A 17,761-nucleotide genomic window follows, 5' to 3' on the forward strand; every position below is an offset into this window, starting at 1 on the left:
ACTTTTTGCAAAAAAACAACTGCCTCCTGCACATGAAAATGATGATATGAAAGCAGTGAAAGTGAACCAAAACGGTGATATTTATAGATCAGAAATGCATGAGCTTAAAACTTCTACAAGGTTAACTGCACGAATGTGTGATAATTCTCTGGGCATTCATCACTGTCAGCTACCCCCTCTCTAAGTAGATCAATTGTTAATATACACATATTGATTATAGAAGATTTAAGAATATAATGATTGCCCCCCTGGAATTTCTCCTGGTGACTGTGTCTCTAACATGGGCTACTAAATAATTAAGTTGAGCGGTAACCTTGGTTTTCTTAATGATCCGGTTTGATGAATAAATGTAGGAAACAGGATATGTGACACAATAATGAAATACAGAGAAATATATTGTGGAGCAGAAATTGATTTCAGATTGCAAACAGATAAATGCTCACACTGAAGTCAATTAGGCAGAAGTTATTGGTGCAACAGGTCGTTTAAGTGCTCGTTAAACCTTGGCTGGTTGATCAGCGGCCCTTTTATCCAATAATTACTGTTCTCCAGCGTCCGTGACCTCTCAGACACAGGAAGTCAGACTCAGTGGGAGACCTGGAGACGTTACCTTTATTTTTTCCCCCTATGTGGACTAGTAAGTGTGTAAGTGCGTCTGTCTGCCTTTTTTGTTATTATTTTTACTCTCCGAGTCTCCACTTTTAAGACCTGTCTACTCAAGTGGCAAACACAGATGGTTGTTCTGCTCTGACCGCTCCACTGAGTCCATCAATCCAATAAATGTCATCATTATTTCATAGTTATAAAACAGGTAGCTCCAATCTTCAGCTCTGAGTGGCTGAGCCTTGTTCAAAAGCCACAGTAAAAAATATTCAGTAAACCCACGGCTACGACTGCATGACATTTACTACAAAAATTAAAATGCCAGTCAAACGCAATAGGGTGGAAAGAATAGAGGACTTCTACATTAATTTTTATTGACTTGCAGTATTTATTGTTGGTCTTAATGATTTGAGAAGTTATCCATAATAAACCATGAGATGATGATGATACAGGGACGATTTAAATTAACAAGAGTGGAATTAAAAAGTTATATCACAAAACAAGGCTGTAAACGTTGAGCAGAGAATGTGAAGTGTTTGCTAAAAACACTGACTGTCTACCAGGCAGACAACAAGGACAAGAATCAGCAAGCCTATTTGACTCACACAGCAAATCCATCAAAAACTAAATCCCTAAAACAAAAAAATATGAAAGCCGCCAGTGATTTGTGTGCAACCAGCTGGAAAACACACATTGTCCTGTCAGTCTGTTGCAGGAACACCTATCACTGCTGCTGCTGTTGCTGCCAGCCCGATGCAGATACCTTTTATCTTCCTCCAAGAAAAACTCCCATATGAGAAGTTTTTTAAAATACCGTCTGCCTAAATCTGAGCTTTCTCAATTCATGAAATGTAAGGATGGATATAGGGAAAAAAACATTATTTGGCAAAGCAATTACTGTGAAACGTTATACAAATAAAATGATAGAGATTGAAGGGTACACAGTCTGAATAAAAAACCTTAAGAGGAGATGAATGTAATGGTTCAGGAATGTTAATTACTTGTAGTTTTAATGTCTTTATTTAACCTTATTAAATATATTTCTGTCTTTATGTAATCTTATTAAAGTTAGAGTGCTCCCTTGACTTTGTGTTTTATAGATTAATCTTCCTCTAAAGCTAATGTTCAGATACACAGTGCCATGTCATTGTAAGGGCCATGCTGTATCATACCCTATCATACTGCATACTGATGGTGATTAGTTTTACGTTGGTGTAATCTGTGGCTAACATAAGAGAGTTTTTATCAAAAAATACCGTGACAATTAATGACATTTCAGTTGCAAATGTGCAGGCTTGAGCATGTGGATACACGTTTATGCAAAGAACTGTATAATACTATCTACTAACTACTGTTTGAAGATATAAATTGAAGATATGAGTTCACGTGTTTCCTGTGAAATTGATCTTTTGCATATTCAGCTGAACTTCCAGTATATCTACACCTTTAAATCTAGAGCACAGCTGCAGGAGGCGTCACTACTTTGCCTTGCAAAGTATACAAATAACCCACCGTGAAACAGGCAGATGGGCATCCTGCGCAGCAACTATTTCCCAAATTATATTAGTTTGCAGCTGGACCCTTGGTCCCACCTTTAAAACTAAAGCACAGCTACACAGATACAGAGAGAAACCATACTTCTGTTTCATGTTCATTTACTATTCTTCCGCTGTAGTTTGGTTGTGTGCCATACTGCTTGTGTGACATCTCAAAGCAGACTGACTGGAGTCTTAAATGGTAAACAACCCCAAGACCTGAAGATAACAGGCTACCAAGAAGAAGAAAAAGTAGTGATAATATGACATTTTGCTTGTCTGTACCAAAAAACAAGAATGAAACAGATTGAAACAAGGTTGGTTGGTGCGACGAATGCATCATGACGGCCTAAATCATTTTTGAGTCTTGGTCAAGATGAATATCCATGTACAGTTGACAAAACAACACCATCAATTACAACAATATATAAAAAAAATAAGCTTTGTGGTCCAGTACTTTTGAATGAGTTTATTGCAATAGCTCAAGGTCACTGGTTAAGTTACCTTCAAAACATCTTTGGATTTAGTTGATGGATTACATTTTTGTTTTGTGCATTGTGACCGTCCGTTTCTATGTGTTTGTGAGCATTTGTTGGCTGCATGTGTGCATATAGTGTATATTGATATGTCCCTTTGCACATGCACTCTCCCTTGATGTACCCTTAGTAATAATTTAAACCCTTTCCTTCCTGCTACTCATTAAGCGCTCTCTAAAGCTAATGATTTAGAGCACTTTACTGAGACATGCTATACTATGTACTATAATACCAAAACATCAAGCATGACTTTGATTTACTGGTCACAGCAAACAGAAATAAAGAGATGACTACAGGATTATAACAGATATCCTTTGTGTATTTCTGATACTCGCTTCTGCTCTCAGCTCCTCCTCCAGGGCATCTGAGAGGACACAGTGGAAATGATTATATGGCATCAACTGATACTGCTGATGCACATTTTTGTCTGACAGGTCACTTTTGTCGCAGACTGCGGACTGACCGAGCAGTGACCTGGCTGCCACACAAAATAATAAGCAGCTAGTATCTTTAAAGTCTCTGTTACCACATTTGTTATGATACATTTAGCAAATCATCAGATGGATTAGGATATGAGAAGACTTCTAATTTCTCCTCAGATAAGATTTTTTTTTAATCAATATCACTACAGGTAAGTAACTGGTACCTCCTTATGCCAGAAAAATCTGAGCTATCCCTTTCTGAAAGCTAAATCTTAAAATGATTCAGAAAGTAGAACAGCCAAAACAGTGAGTCAAATCCCCTTTCACATAAAAGTTGCCATGTGATCCTTTGTTAATATAATAATTAATTGATTAGAGCCACTTGCAGTTCAATTTCTTAGTTTTTTCTTATAATTATATTCTGTGGGATAATACACAGTATAATACATGTAGCTATTGGAAAGTGAAGTATTGTAGGTTAGACATGGTCTTTTGCCCGGGGATACCAACTGAATATCCTGTTGTGTTTGAAGAATTTCGATGTGATTCCAGAGAACTCTTGCGCCAGCTGCACACTCATTTATTGCGAGGAAATGGGCTCTCCCACTCAAATACCACTGCACCTGCACATACCTAAAATGTATAGTAGTACCCTAATGCCGGCTAAGGTATTAGTGACAGAGAAAGTGCTCAGCAAACTGAATTTGCCGGAACTTATTACATGTCCAGTAAGAGACGTTTACATCCATCAATACAGAGATTATTAAACACAAGGGAGTAGTCTCTATATTAAGTGTGCATCCTAGAAATACAGACAGCAAGAACTGTCTTATGATTAATGTAATCTTACTCTAATGTATTAATCCTGCTGAATAAAATGCCTGTTCGTAAATATTATTGTCAGGAATAACAGAAGAAAAGACATTCATGCTGACTTTTGTGTTAAATTCATGCCCAAATATGTGCATGAAGACTTAATGTAACACTTAGACGTAAAGTTTGTGTTTGGATCTGTTACCAGACGATGATGTCAGTCGTGCATTTAATGACGTACACAAGAGGGTGCTTGGATAACGTCCACGTTATTGTCCACATTCCTTTGACATTCAAGTCAGATCACGCCTGGATGTGATGTGACTCACTGAAACCTTCGCACCATAAGAGTACACATACAAGTATACATTTCTGCTATATGATCAGATGGTTCTGTAGAAGCCCCAAGTGTAACCATCGTCTTTGTTGTGTCAATGTCAAAAGTGACTTTGGAGCAACTGCAGCAGCGAAGGTCAGACAAATGGTACAGTGTTAATGTTTCATGAAGAAGGCAGCAAGACGACACAGTCTTGCAGTATGAATAATTACAGAACCGCAGTGGCATTTTATTTACTCCCGTTAAATGCCAAGGTCAAACGGTTTCCAGCTCAAGCAGGGAAAACAAAGGATTTTCGGTACATTATTGCACTGTTGCATTATTGATTTATTGCAATTCCTCATTAAAGTACTTTCCTTCAGATCGTTTTGTCAGACCTCGGGTTATGGAAATGTATCAATGAACTTGTAAGACTTGTTGTGACTAGAATAGTAATGTCCTAATTACATTTGAACATGTCTTTCATTTCTACTTACATTATAATATAATAAAATTGGTTCAATGTATTCATTCACAAAATTCTCTCATTAAATCTCTCATTACTTCACTGGAATACAGATTTAATGCTAAGTGGTTTAAATTACAATAATCAAACCATTTCAGCCACTGAATGAATCCTGTCTTTGTTTACGGCTCAGCCAGATGAAAGCTGAGAGCATGCATGTGTGTGTGTGTGTGTGAGAATGTGAGTGAATACATGCATGCTTGTGCGTGCATACATCTCCACGGGCGAGTAAGGGCAGGCAGATGGCATGTTGACGCTAAGCCCACACGTGCCGTACCCTACGCATGCTTTTCGGTGACCTTTCACCTCCATTTGACTCCCGTTCTTCAGATTCCAGGCATTTCTCAGAGAGGTTTCTCCAGACTGTATAGGACACAACATGGTCCAGTGCTGACAATAACAATGCACTCTTTCTAATAATGTTATCTGCAAACATCAGAATTCATCTGGGCGGCTCATCTTATGTCTGTATAAAGTTTTTAAGTGCTAGTACTGCTTCCTTTGTTTTCTGAGGACCAGTTCAGTACAGAAGATCTACTATGTAATGTGTATTGCACATAAACACACAAATGGTGGACACAAAAATGTAATGAACATCTGGCCAATACAGCATTCCTACAAAAAATACTATCACTGATTCAACTGAATCCTTATGTCTGGAGAGAATTAATTTATCTCCCTATTATAACTGTTACAACTTATTGGCGGGAATTTCAATGTGATCCCAAATTAACCAAAACGATCATTACAAAAAAAGGCTATAATCAAGATTATTTTAATGATCAAATGACTAATCATGTTAGTGTTTAGGGTTGACCTGACTCTATAGTTTCCCTCAACTATCACTCGTAATTGTTCTATTAGCATCATTTTTGAAGCAGTAGACAGCTGTTTTCAACAATTTAAAGCAACAAAAAGACAAAACATAAAGTCGCATTTAGCTGCTAAAGAGACAGATATTCCCTCATGAGGTGGTGGAGACCAAAAACAGAGCTAAATATCTGCTAAATAGATATCTGACTTACTTACACTCACCAGAAACACGTGTAAGTAATTTGGTAAATAACGAGAAACGTAAGTATTACTTTTTATACCAGGTAATTAAAGTAATTGTATTACTTTTTATACCAGGTAATTAAAGTAATTGTATTACTTTTTAAATGAGTAATAAGTAGGGAGGGGCCGCCCACAAGAGATAACTTATCAGGAAAAGAAAATGTAGCCTCCTGTTTGAATGTAACTGTTCATGTCTAATCAGCGTCTGTGTTTCCATGGGCAACGGAGAGGGGCAGATGTTCCTGCTCCCACTGAGGAAGCAGCAATTAGGCTAATGTGACAGGTAACAAATGGAGACTTCACAGAATGTGAGAGAATTAATTAATAGCTGATCTAAATATGGCTTCACACCAGTATTTTTTTTTTGGGTTCAGGACAGCGAGATATAACTCCACTGAACACAGTTTTCTCCTGATCTTGAACGTCAGTGTTAAAGGTTATAGGAACAACTCGCTCTCCTATTTGCCCTACATGTATTTTTTCTTTCGGGACAGGAAACTCTAGACTAGTCACCTTGTATCCTGCTGGGTGCTGGGTCTTGTTAGGGTGTTGCTTTTAGGCTATATCCATGCTGCGCTGCTTTGGAGGTCACAAAGATTTAAGGACTTTGAACGCACTGCTCTGTACCTGACCTCATTTTACTCAAATTTCCCATTCTCTGCAAAAAAAAGTAGCAGTTCTAGGTATCTGAAATCTATGTTGGCTTTGTTTTAGAAGTAGGAGAGAAAAGACAAAATATCAAAGCGTAGCTGAAGTTTTAGGGACATATATAAATAATATTTCTGGGTATGTAAATATAGACGGCGAGAATGTTTAAAAGGGAAACAAATTGCTTCCTGTCAGCGTCTGTAAATTATTCTAAGGAAGTGCTCCAAAGCATATTCATAGCACCAACAGCTTAGGCAAAACAAGTTGGTGCTCCTGTTTTAACTTAAGAACCGGAGCAACCCAGAAATAGCAGTGAAGAGTATCTCCTCTCCATGTATCAGCCTTCAGGTCTGGATCTTTAACCTTCAGAGACTTCTGCTGCTGGTGTGGCTTTGGGTTTGGCTGAGCTGAGCATGCTGGGAAATCAGCCAGACGAACATGTGTGGGTAGTGGAGCAGAATGAAGATTTCGGTTGTGCTCAAGTGTTCAAGTTTCCTCTGGAAAAAGAGGATATTGTTTGGGTGGATAGTATACTAGAAATGGTTGTGGTCATCTGTGTATTTTTTTTCTTTTTGGTGCAGACAAAGAACAGAGCTTCTGGCGTGAAACAGCTGGCTTCTACTATTTTCACAGCAGCCATTTTGACAAGTCATTGCAGGGTAAACACAGGTGTAATTAGTTACATTAATTAGGGCCCTGATTCATTTAGGTTGGTCAGGTTCCTAGTATTCTGCATGCTGGCTCACTGGAATAACTGTGAGAAGTTAATTAGAACTGGGCCATAATTAATTTGATCAATTACACCTGTGTTTAATCCAAAAAGTCAAAATGGCTTCAGTTAAAAAGGACTATTGAAAAAAGGGTAACACTTAAATAACTGGGTAGTCAGTGATCAGGAAACAACTGCTAATGTATTAAAAGCTATCAGGTTGATTGAATTAATTGGAATCAAAGATCACACTGTGAATTGTGAGCATCATCTCTCTCTGCAAGAAATCAAATAAGCCTTTTCCCCAAGATGTCGAACTACTCGTTTAATATCACTTGTAATCTGTATTCAGTTGTCCCTGGCTCCCTGACACTCAATCCCAGCCAACTGATCCCTGAACAGCCCTAAAACAGAAGTAACATAAATCGATGACAACGGATTTTCATTTTTCTGAGACTCAGTTGTAAACTCAAGTTTGACAGTTTGTTGAATAAAAATAAATTATTCATTTATCCCTCTTCCACATGTCTGTGTTTTTTCTTTGTAATGAGAAGGAAAAAGTCTGTGTGTCTGCCTCTTTGTTCGGTCTACACATGCTCAGTGAGAGAGGCTGCCCGGCTACAGTAACGTTAGAGACGGCCTTATTGTCTGCATCACTCACTGTCTCCTCTTCTTCTTTCAGGGAAGCTTTGTGTGTTCCCTTCAGTGACAACAAGCTCACCACAGTTTAATTTGACTTACAGTTACGTAGTCGAAACAACAACCTGACTCGTTTGGCTGTGAGATACATCTGCTCTGTAAACCCCAGGTGTCCATATATATATATATATATTTGCACAAAATACCATAATTACAGGAACCACAGGTGATCCTTTAGTTTGCAAGTGTTCAGTAGAGTAGTTATATATTCATAAAAGTAAGTAAGACAGTGGGACATTAGCCAGCTACTTGATGATGCACCACTGTTCATTCTGAGCTTAGGAAAGTGATTTAAATAAGAAATATAAAACCTTAAAGCTTTGTGTTATTTACCTTAAATAAACATGCTATCCTAATGCAGGCTTATACTATTAATTGGTACTATATACAAGAGTTTTTGTTAGTTATTGAAAATATATATCTGGTTTAACAAAAAATTAAGTCTGCTTGTTACGTTACGTTACCTAAGAAAGACCACTAAGAGCATTTGTCATTTATTGTCGCTGGCTACCTTGTTACATTATGTTTTTACGTTAATAATAAAACACAAACCATGTTTTTTTTTCAACCTTAACCGAGTTGTTTTGTTTACGAAACCTAACCAATCTTTCCACGAGTTTACCACGAGGCATTGTGCCTTTCTACAAGCAGGACATGACGCTGAGATGAAACATATTTTTGATCGTTATCGTTATCTGCCAAAACATACCATACAAACATTTTTTTCTGTGTTTGATATTTTCAAACTGATATCTGATCTGATATCTCCTGTGGTATCAATACTTCCAATAATGAGCAAACTGTTGGCCTATTTATCGGACTTCCTAACGTACAATGAATGTCAGGCTAATTAACATTAAGACACTTTTACTCACATTCACTCCTGGACTGGGAAAAGGGCTTCAAGTCCAGATGTGACTCTTTCCCTCTTGTGTCTCTGTGTGGCAATGTGCAAGCACACTTAACTTGTTCAAAATCAAACAACCTGACTAGGAACAGTTGCAGCAGCCGACACAGTAAATGGGAGCCAAAAGATTCCCAAATATTATCAGCTGCAGCATGCACCTCCCTGATCTGATCAGCTGCTCATAATCAATATGAGCTAACAAGTGAGTCGGCTGCTGGAATCACATCAATATGACAGCTTGACCGGCTCAAAACAGATTCAATTAATTTGTTGAGACAGTACATTGTTGTATAGCAGCCCAAACTCAATGTTTGTTTTTGTGTAATTCCATTTACTTACTTCTGGTATTTGATAATGCACAAAGAATAAATATGAATGTATTATATTATAATAGTACTAATACATGTTCCATTATGTAAGTTCTTGCATGATTAAAGGACTTGGCATTTAATAATTTCGTCTTGGTTTAGTGTTTCAGTGTGTTGTGCAGCCTTACCAGGACCTTGGTCTCCTCCTCGTCTTTGTAATAGTGGAGCTGGTCCCCTCGCAGAACAAACCAGCGACTGTGCCATGTCTTGACAAAACCCCCTTGCTTCCTGAGCCACCCACACCTGATGACACTCGGCCGTCCCTGCCTCTGGATCTCTGTGCTGGCCTGACCTCCACCGCGCTGGGGACTGCCGTGGGCCACACACTGGTCGTCCATTGCAGAAACTCTAATCTGCAAAAAAAGGAACAAAAAAGGCAAAAGAGGTTAATTCTGTTTAGGTTTGCAGAAGTTGTAAGTTCCAAGTAGGCAAAAGGTGAACAGAATATAAACAAATACAACATATTACAAACAGATGCTGCAGAATTCATAAACGCTCCCTTTTCAAATTCAATAAGTGTATTTACAATAGACATTTTCATGGAGGGCTGTGTAACTTGAAGCAGAGTGTTGAGTGCAAGAAGGCAAGAGCAGAAGGGGAAGTGTGGGAGGAGGAATTCATAAACCAGATAACAAGACCACAGACCAAACCTCTAATCTCTTTTATCTTGTGTCACCCACCTACACATGTTGGCCCGCCAGGCTTTCTCCACTCTCTGTAACATTTTGTCCCTCAGTCTCTTTAAACCCCTCAACCTTTTAAAATGTTTTGAAGTTTTAATATGACAGAATATTTAATTTTCAAGTGATGAAACCTGATCTGGAGCAATACTGTATGGTAAGTGTATAGTTATGTTTAAGCAACTGAAATTAATTGTTAAAGGGGAACTTTTATGATATTCTTTAGATTTACACTTTTGGGGTTTTGGGTTTCTACTATCTGGTTGATTGTTATTCAAGGGGCCATGTACTGAGAGACTTTGTAGGGTTGACTAGTGCATAAAAAAAAACTGGTTAAACTGCTGCACAGCTGGGTTGATCTTTTTGTTTAGGGATAATTAGCAATTACCAGATAGACATTAGGCTTGCTTTGCATCATCTTACTAACATTGTCATAATGAGAATAGTAGCATGCTGGCGTTAGCATGTAGCTCAAATCACCAAGTTATGAAAAGACTACTGGACTGTTGGTACAAGACAATATGACTTGTCAAAGTCAAGCCCACAGCAGAAGATTGCTATAATATATCCATGATTGCAAACATCTGATCAGTGTGTGCAGTCGGCTGTAAATAGAGGTTAAAAAGAGGTTACTTCAAAATAATGTGTTTCGTTATTAATCCTCCAAATGGACGTCCTGTTTTTGCCTTCCCCTTTCTACAACAGAGAATTTAAGCTCACCTAAAGAACAGTATTCCCAGTAGTTATCCGTTGTCTTGCTCATAGGTACATCAACAGGGGTAGCACAGTTAATATACATAGGCGTTGACCTTCCTTGACCCTCTGAAGCAAAGGGTGTTCCTTTTAACAACTAGGCCTCCCTGCGCCCCCAAAGTTACTATACGGTTACATACTCATATAAAGACAGATAAACAAATATCCTTGGCTGGACATAAAACCTTCACACATGTCAATGCATATAGTACATACATGAGTGCACTTAGAAACAACACTGTGCATGCAATGAATCACCCCTCACGTATTGTTTCTATACGCATAATAGTTTGTTTAAAGCTCTGCGTCGTTCAGGGAGATATGCTACTACTGGACAAAGGACTGCTGCTGTCAGCGCCAGGCATTGCCGTGTTGTCAGTGGCTCTGACTGAGCTTGCCTTGGTGGAAGTCCAAACAGCCCACGGGTCCAGATGAGGACCAGATGCAGCCCAGCAGTATTCCAGGCAGCAGTGAAGCAAGTGCAGCAGGGCTGCTGTTGTGATTTCAAAACTTTCTCGGGTCCCATGCAACCAGTCCAAGAAAGCGAGTCCTGCACGCATGTGCATGCACAGACACGCTCATTACACTGCTTGAAGAAATTAGCAATTTTTCATCTGTTTTGCAATGTGAAGGCCAAAACCTACTCATAGGGATTTGTCCATCTTTATCTCATCTTGCGTCACTTTAATGCTGGATCTGTGAGGGAAAAAAGTGGGTAGTGCTCTCTCATTACAACAGCGGTGAAAGCTATTATCTGAGCTACGGAAAATCTTCATTTTATGGGAACAGTTAACACTAATATTGGAGGGAATAACCTCTGTATCTCTACTGCTACCGACACATGTGATTCTCTTAAACCCCTAAACACACACACACACACACACACACACACACACACACACACACACACACACACACACACACACACACACACACACACACACACACACACACACACACACACACACACACACACACACTCACACACACACAGCATAAATCACAGCCTAGGTTGATACACACATCTGTTGATGGAGTCCCCTGCTATGCTGCCAATCTGGTGCCACAGCCCCTTTACAATTTCATGCCTCCTGCACAGGTCCTGGTTAACGGCACTGCTGGGACTGGCCTGTGCTGCTACAAAGTGAAATGGTAAATAACTCAGGGGTTTCTTAATGTGAATAACTTGGAGCTTGCTAAGACTAGAAACAATATATAAAATTTACATTACACTGTGGTCTAGTCCAGTGGTAATAAATTGCCACACAGGGAAAGGAGGCATAATCATCTATAAATCTATAAATCAACAGACAAGTGGAAAAAGAATTGCAGAAAAGTTGGTGTTTCTTGGCCCTTGCAGGAACAGCATGATGAATTGTGACCTTTAGAAAGTTACTTATTTTAAATGTTATATTCACACTAAAAGCCAGTTTGTGGGTTCCAGCATCAATATCATGAAACAGAATCAAAGGGAAATGATGTGTTAACAATAGCCATAAAGAAATGAATCATGAATGGGTCATATGTTTTATGAACAATATGAAGATGAACTATTGCGGAATAAGCAACTGCTTTCAAACGGGCTTTAGAAAATGAAAAACAGGACAAGACATGTCGTACTTTTTTCATTTCATTGTTGGTCTTTTGGCCAAGCAACGGGTAAAGGTCGGTCGGTCTACGACTTTGGTCCACATCTCCACACCTCATTCAAACCTTAAATAACTCTACCTTTGCAGGCTTGTGACTCTCTTGTAGATCAATATACTGACAGTGAGCTGTGAAAATATAACACTTTGCAGACATGCATGCAACATTCTGCAAACAGTGAAATGCAATGTTTGATTCTTTTGAAGACTGATCCAACTGAATAGTTTGCTAAAAGTTTGCCTGCATTATTTAAATTTTGGTTTAAAGAGGAGAAAAATGTAAATAATGGTATGGAAGAAACCAACAGGTTAATTCCCACCACCAACGTACTACACCCACCTTTCTTCGTTAAAAGTAGGTGACATACTGTCGCCCTAACTTCTCTCCTGTCTTGTCTACTGTCCCTGAAACTAAGACATTATTCTCCAATGACACTCTGTTGGAAAATACCATTAAACTGAACCGTTTAATGTAAATAGAGGGTGGATTGAGCTATACAGAGGTACTCTGGATGTCTACTTTTTGCCAAAGACAAGCAAAGAAATAAAGTGTTTTTTTTAACTCTCCCGAGCCCAAGTGAGCTAGTTAGTAAAGCAAATAGATTTTGGCTATAGGTAAATGTACCTGATTAGTATGAAACAACAACTCAACCAGGGCTAAATAAATGGTAGTTTACCTATTTTCCAAACCAGGATTTTATATGTTGCCATTCTTCTTACAGACACTTCTCCAGTGAACCTCCTGATGATGCCAGATATGGCTGTAAGCACATTTATGATACAACTGCAAAGTCTCTGCAAGAACACATCACTACAAGACTTTTTTGTACATTCAGCACATTGAAAAGAGCCTCCCAGAGGTGCAGTCTGTGTCCCTGTTAAAACAACTGTGTGTGCAGGTGTGTGTACTGTATGTGGACGGCTAGTAGTGTGAGCTGTCCCTTGCTCCTCAGTCTCCATAATAAGCAGATATAAAACATTTCCCATCATCACAACAAGGTTGAAAAAGGAACACTAACACTAAAAATCTAACTTTCTATTTGGAAACAGATGCTTGAAGATCCTTGTTAAAATATATCCATACATGTCTGTTAAACTACAAATTAAGCAAGACATGTATTCAAAACTGCTTTTAGGATGAAGTAAACATTGTTAGAGATTGAAATGAAGCCCAATTCTCTGCTTTAAGTTTGGAGATGACATCATGTCTGATCTCGAGAATAATGACCCTGGCAGCATGATGGAGCGTTTCATTTCCAAAGCGGCAATTAAAGCTCTACGTTACCATCTGCTCGTGTCTAGTAACACTTGATTCTGTCTCTTCAGTACAAGAATATCCCAGAATTTTCTCACCGCACGTCAGAGTACTTTGACCATACTAAGAAGTCAGTGAGAAGAAACACCCTGACCTTCACTACAAAAAAAAAAACAGCTCAGTGTACAGCACAGACACACACACATACGCACTTACACACAACACAAACACTCGGAAGGACGACACAAAGATAGTCACGAGGTTGTGGCATGCATGCACTGTTATTTCTTAGCAGGATGCAATGCATTTGTGGCTCTGTGGCAGTGGAATAAAGAAAACATATTCCTCAAGTAAAATAAATAAATGGATGGTGTGACTTTTCTATGAGGGGTGCAAATCTTTTAAACCACCTTTAGTGTTTGTCTCCATTTTGGCCCTGGTATTAGTATTCCCTGTCAGTCTGTGTCCATCAGTAAAATGGATGCTGAGCCAGTCCATCTCAGGATCAGGGACGCCTTGCTGCTGCTTTGAAAATATGCATCTGTCAGTGCGCCCATAAAACAAAGCTACTGGACGTGTCTTTAGTGATGAAAGCTGTTCTCAGAGGCACTGAATTGTGCAATAAATCGTTTTTTAGATTGTTTCTTGCGACACAGCCATTTGATGTAAACTGATACTGGAGATGATGAACCTTTGCATGATAAAAAAAAGGGGTTCTGTGTTGTGGCATGATAAACTGTTCAGGATAATTCAGCATGCAATGATAGCAACCTTTACACATCAGCGAAGTATTTTCCTCATGTGTAATTGATGCCAGAAGCACCATATGTTGGCTGCGTCGCAAGTAACATTATACTCATACACGGAGGAAATAACGATATCTAGAGATCCGAACAAGAAGAGAAGTTTGACAAGATAGTAAAATCTATGAAATGCAGACCTTCATCAGGAGGCTGCTGGTTTTCAGTGCTTGCACAGACTGTTTGTTCCCCATACGGGAAAGTGCTGAAGCTTCCAGCACACAGAAAGCCTGAACTGCTGTTTGACACGTCTTTGTTTGCATTGAGCTGCTTTAGAGGAAAGGATATTGAGTTTGGCTCATCCTTTGGGAAATTAAAGTTGTGCTAGGGAAGTTTATTTTTTTGGGTGGGGGGTAAAAGTACAACAGAGTTACCCAAATCATACATTTTGGGCTGCAAAAAAAAGAGCATTCAATTCTCATAATTGGGACTTTACAGACTGTTGCCCAAACTGCAAAAATAAACTGTTGTCGGGGAGGTACAGTGGCAGGAAAATCTTTTGGGACCAGTCAAGCTAAGTCATGATTAGACAATAGCTCTTGGGGGAAGAACGGCTTAGCAAATTGTTGCTGAAGGTTTTTTAATAAATCACAATTTTCCAAAACATGTTCTTGATGAAAACCTATAAGTAATGTACAATGTGTGCTCCTAATAAAGCTTAGCAATGTTCACAGTGATGTAATAATCCTCTGTCTGAAGGCTTAATGATTCACGGATGAATAGCAGAAATGTATTCGTGTCCCGTAACATGTGGCAAACAATGCCATTACCATCTGTCTGTCTTCAGTCTCCACTTTTTTGCATGATCAGCAGCTGCTGTACTCCACATTGGCGCCGGTGCCAGTAAAGACTGTGCCAACTTTCCCTGGATGATGCAAAGGTCAATGGTGCATTGAGCAGAAAAGTCACTATGGAGGGTCAAAACAGTCCTACCGGTTACTCTGATCAAGTCTGATGAAAATATATCTATTTGTCTCTCTGGCTGTCTGTCTGTGTCCTATTAGCCACCATCTCTCCGGGGCTAATCCAGATCAAATTTGACAAAGTCCATGTTCACTTCTTAGACTGAAGGATTCTCATTTGTCTGTGCATGTATCTAAAAAACATGCAACAGAGGAAACATGAACTTCTAGTTCCCAGCCAACGACGTCAACCCTTTTAATATCCCTTAGCAACATTGCCCCTTAAAGTCTGCACAGTAGGGCCTCCATGACCCACATGTGTTAAAGACAAATATAACCCTCCGCCAGAAAAGAGAGCAGTCTGCTTCTGTTAGACTCCTGCTGAATAGTCCCAGAGGTGAGAGGAGGGCATGTTTCTTGCACTGCCGTTGGTGAGCTAGTCGTTGGAAAGGATGTGAAAGAGGAAGGGCTTCTGAGCGCTCACAGATGGAAGTACTCACACAACCATGAAAAAAAAACAAAAAACTGATCCATTGATCCATCCAAGACACGCACAAGTCAGGTCTGTTATGATTTACAATGCTGAAAGGTGGTTGAAGTGAGGTCGCGATCTGAGAAGCTATCCTTCATTATGGGGAAGTCCACCATCGGTTTCTCACCCACACAACCCTCTGTGAGTCACAAAGAAAAATAGGTGGATGGATGAAAGCAGGGAGAGAAGAAGGGAGGTGATGGTGGGCGATGTAATGTATCACAAACACAGAAGGATTGGTTCTAGGAGATAAATTCTCCTTTTTCCCTCCCGCCGCCGAACCGCCAAATAAACTCCCTGGTTTTACTTTGTGAATCAATGTGATGAGTCAGTGTCTATTTTGTCCACACACAGATTTAGACACCATATGTGTTGCCCCCCCTTCATAGTCTACAATGCAGCCCTTTTGGTATGATACCCTCGCTACCCCCCCATCACCAGCATCGCCGCCCCTCCCTCCCCATTTTCCTCCACGCCATGTGTCACCGTATGTCTGGTAAACCGAGCAGCAGCCCAGTGGAGAAGCGAGGCTGAAGACCTCTCGTTGGCTGCTGCTGACTCATTCTACATGTGTTTGACACACTGCTACAACGGAGTGAATGATACTGTTGATGTGGCTGTCCTTTGTCCATGCAGTAATCTGAATACAGGGGCGTATCTTCCAGACAGAATAAGATAAAAGATGCTTCGGTCAGAAAGTGAGAGGGCAAACTGAAAATCATTCAGTGATCATAGCCATTTTCCCCAGAGATGTTATTGTTGTTTGGGGAAAAGCTGACTCTGCATTTTCACCTTCATAAATGTCACCTTACAATAGATTCTATCTGTGAACTAGCAGACGTTAAAGGAGTAGTTCGACATTGTCATGCTAATTCATTCTGGTGGAAAGTTAGATGAGAAGATTGATATTCTCGTCTAACTGAGCTAAAAGGGAATTAGGTATTTCTCAAAATATTAAACTTTAATCTCCCATTCCAGTTCTGCTGCAGATTCAGTCGTCCTCGTCTCCATCCCTTCCTCCCCTACTCAATAAAACAGATATCACAGAGTTAGACCTAGGAACAGTCGAGTGCAGCAGCTGACACGGGGAACCTGATCCCCTGGTCTTTCCAGCAGCACAGCTTGTGCACTGCAGACATTCCTGGCGCTTGATTCAGATTATGCCTTGTTTGCTTTCACATCTTCCTTTTTCATCAACACGCCAGGTGGGAAAAACAAGTTGCAGGGATGTCTTTTCTGTCCTCAATGCCATTTTATCAACCACCTCATCGTTTTTATCCTTATGACATTATTGTCCTGAATTAGAATAAAGAAATACTGGTGTAACAGAGCAACAGCACAATTGGTGCACTGCATTTTAATAACATGACTAAAACCTACCCAGAAGTAGAGAAAAATTAATGCTGTCCAGCTGTCCAACAGTCATTTCTATAGTGACTTACAGTAAATTGGTGTTTCAGTTGTGCCGCTTCAGGCTGATAATGAAACTAACATACTTTAGATAAAGATAGCAGCATTGAGTCTTTTTCTCAGTACGTTTCACAGATCCGCATCTGGCTCATCCAGGTGTGACACATCTATAAATAACTTATTTCCTCTGGTCCAATCTCAGGAGGACAGTTACAACACAGCGGGATGAGTGTAGATAAACCACATTAATGAACCATTAGTGATCAAATCCTTTAAAAAATGTCTGGAAGTATGCCTGTCACCCAAAAAAAGCAGACGTATCTTACCATTGTGTCATAGCAAATGTCAAAACACTGCTATGTTTGAGAATGTAGTGTTGCTCCTGCAATTTGATATGAATTTAAGCTCATGTTATACCTGCTTAGACTATTAATTAGACAACTTAAAGTGTCAATCAAGCCCTCTTAGATTGGACCAGTGAGTCAGACCATTTGCCAACAGCATCTTCACACTGCCAAAGTGAGTAGAGATGTCAAGAAGCATATAGAGTAACTCAAAAGCAGACTCACCTTTCAAATTTACACCCTTGTTGAATCCCCTCAGCTCTGACGTGCGGTGATGCACACCTGTGGTATCCAGTCCAGT

General features: G+C 39.6%; 1 protein-coding gene across 1 annotated transcript in view; it reads right to left on the reverse strand.

Annotated features, from left to right (window-relative positions):
- arhgap24 (Rho GTPase activating protein 24) overlaps positions 1-17,761 on the reverse strand; it is a 59,998-nt gene extending 42,237 nt beyond the window's left edge. The window contains exons 1-2 of the mRNA XM_054612658.1: positions 17,686-17,761; positions 9,267-9,491 (exon numbers count right to left, since the gene is read on the reverse strand). Coding sequence (XP_054468633.1) covers positions 9,267-9,476 — 210 coding nt within the window. The 5' untranslated portion in view covers positions 9,477-9,491; positions 17,686-17,761. The remainder of the gene's footprint in view (positions 1-9,266; positions 9,492-17,685) is intronic.

This window comes from Anoplopoma fimbria, chromosome 14, assembly GCF_027596085.1.
Source record: "Anoplopoma fimbria isolate UVic2021 breed Golden Eagle Sablefish chromosome 14, Afim_UVic_2022, whole genome shotgun sequence".
NCBI classification, from domain to species: domain Eukaryota; kingdom Metazoa; phylum Chordata; class Actinopteri; order Perciformes; family Anoplopomatidae; genus Anoplopoma; species Anoplopoma fimbria.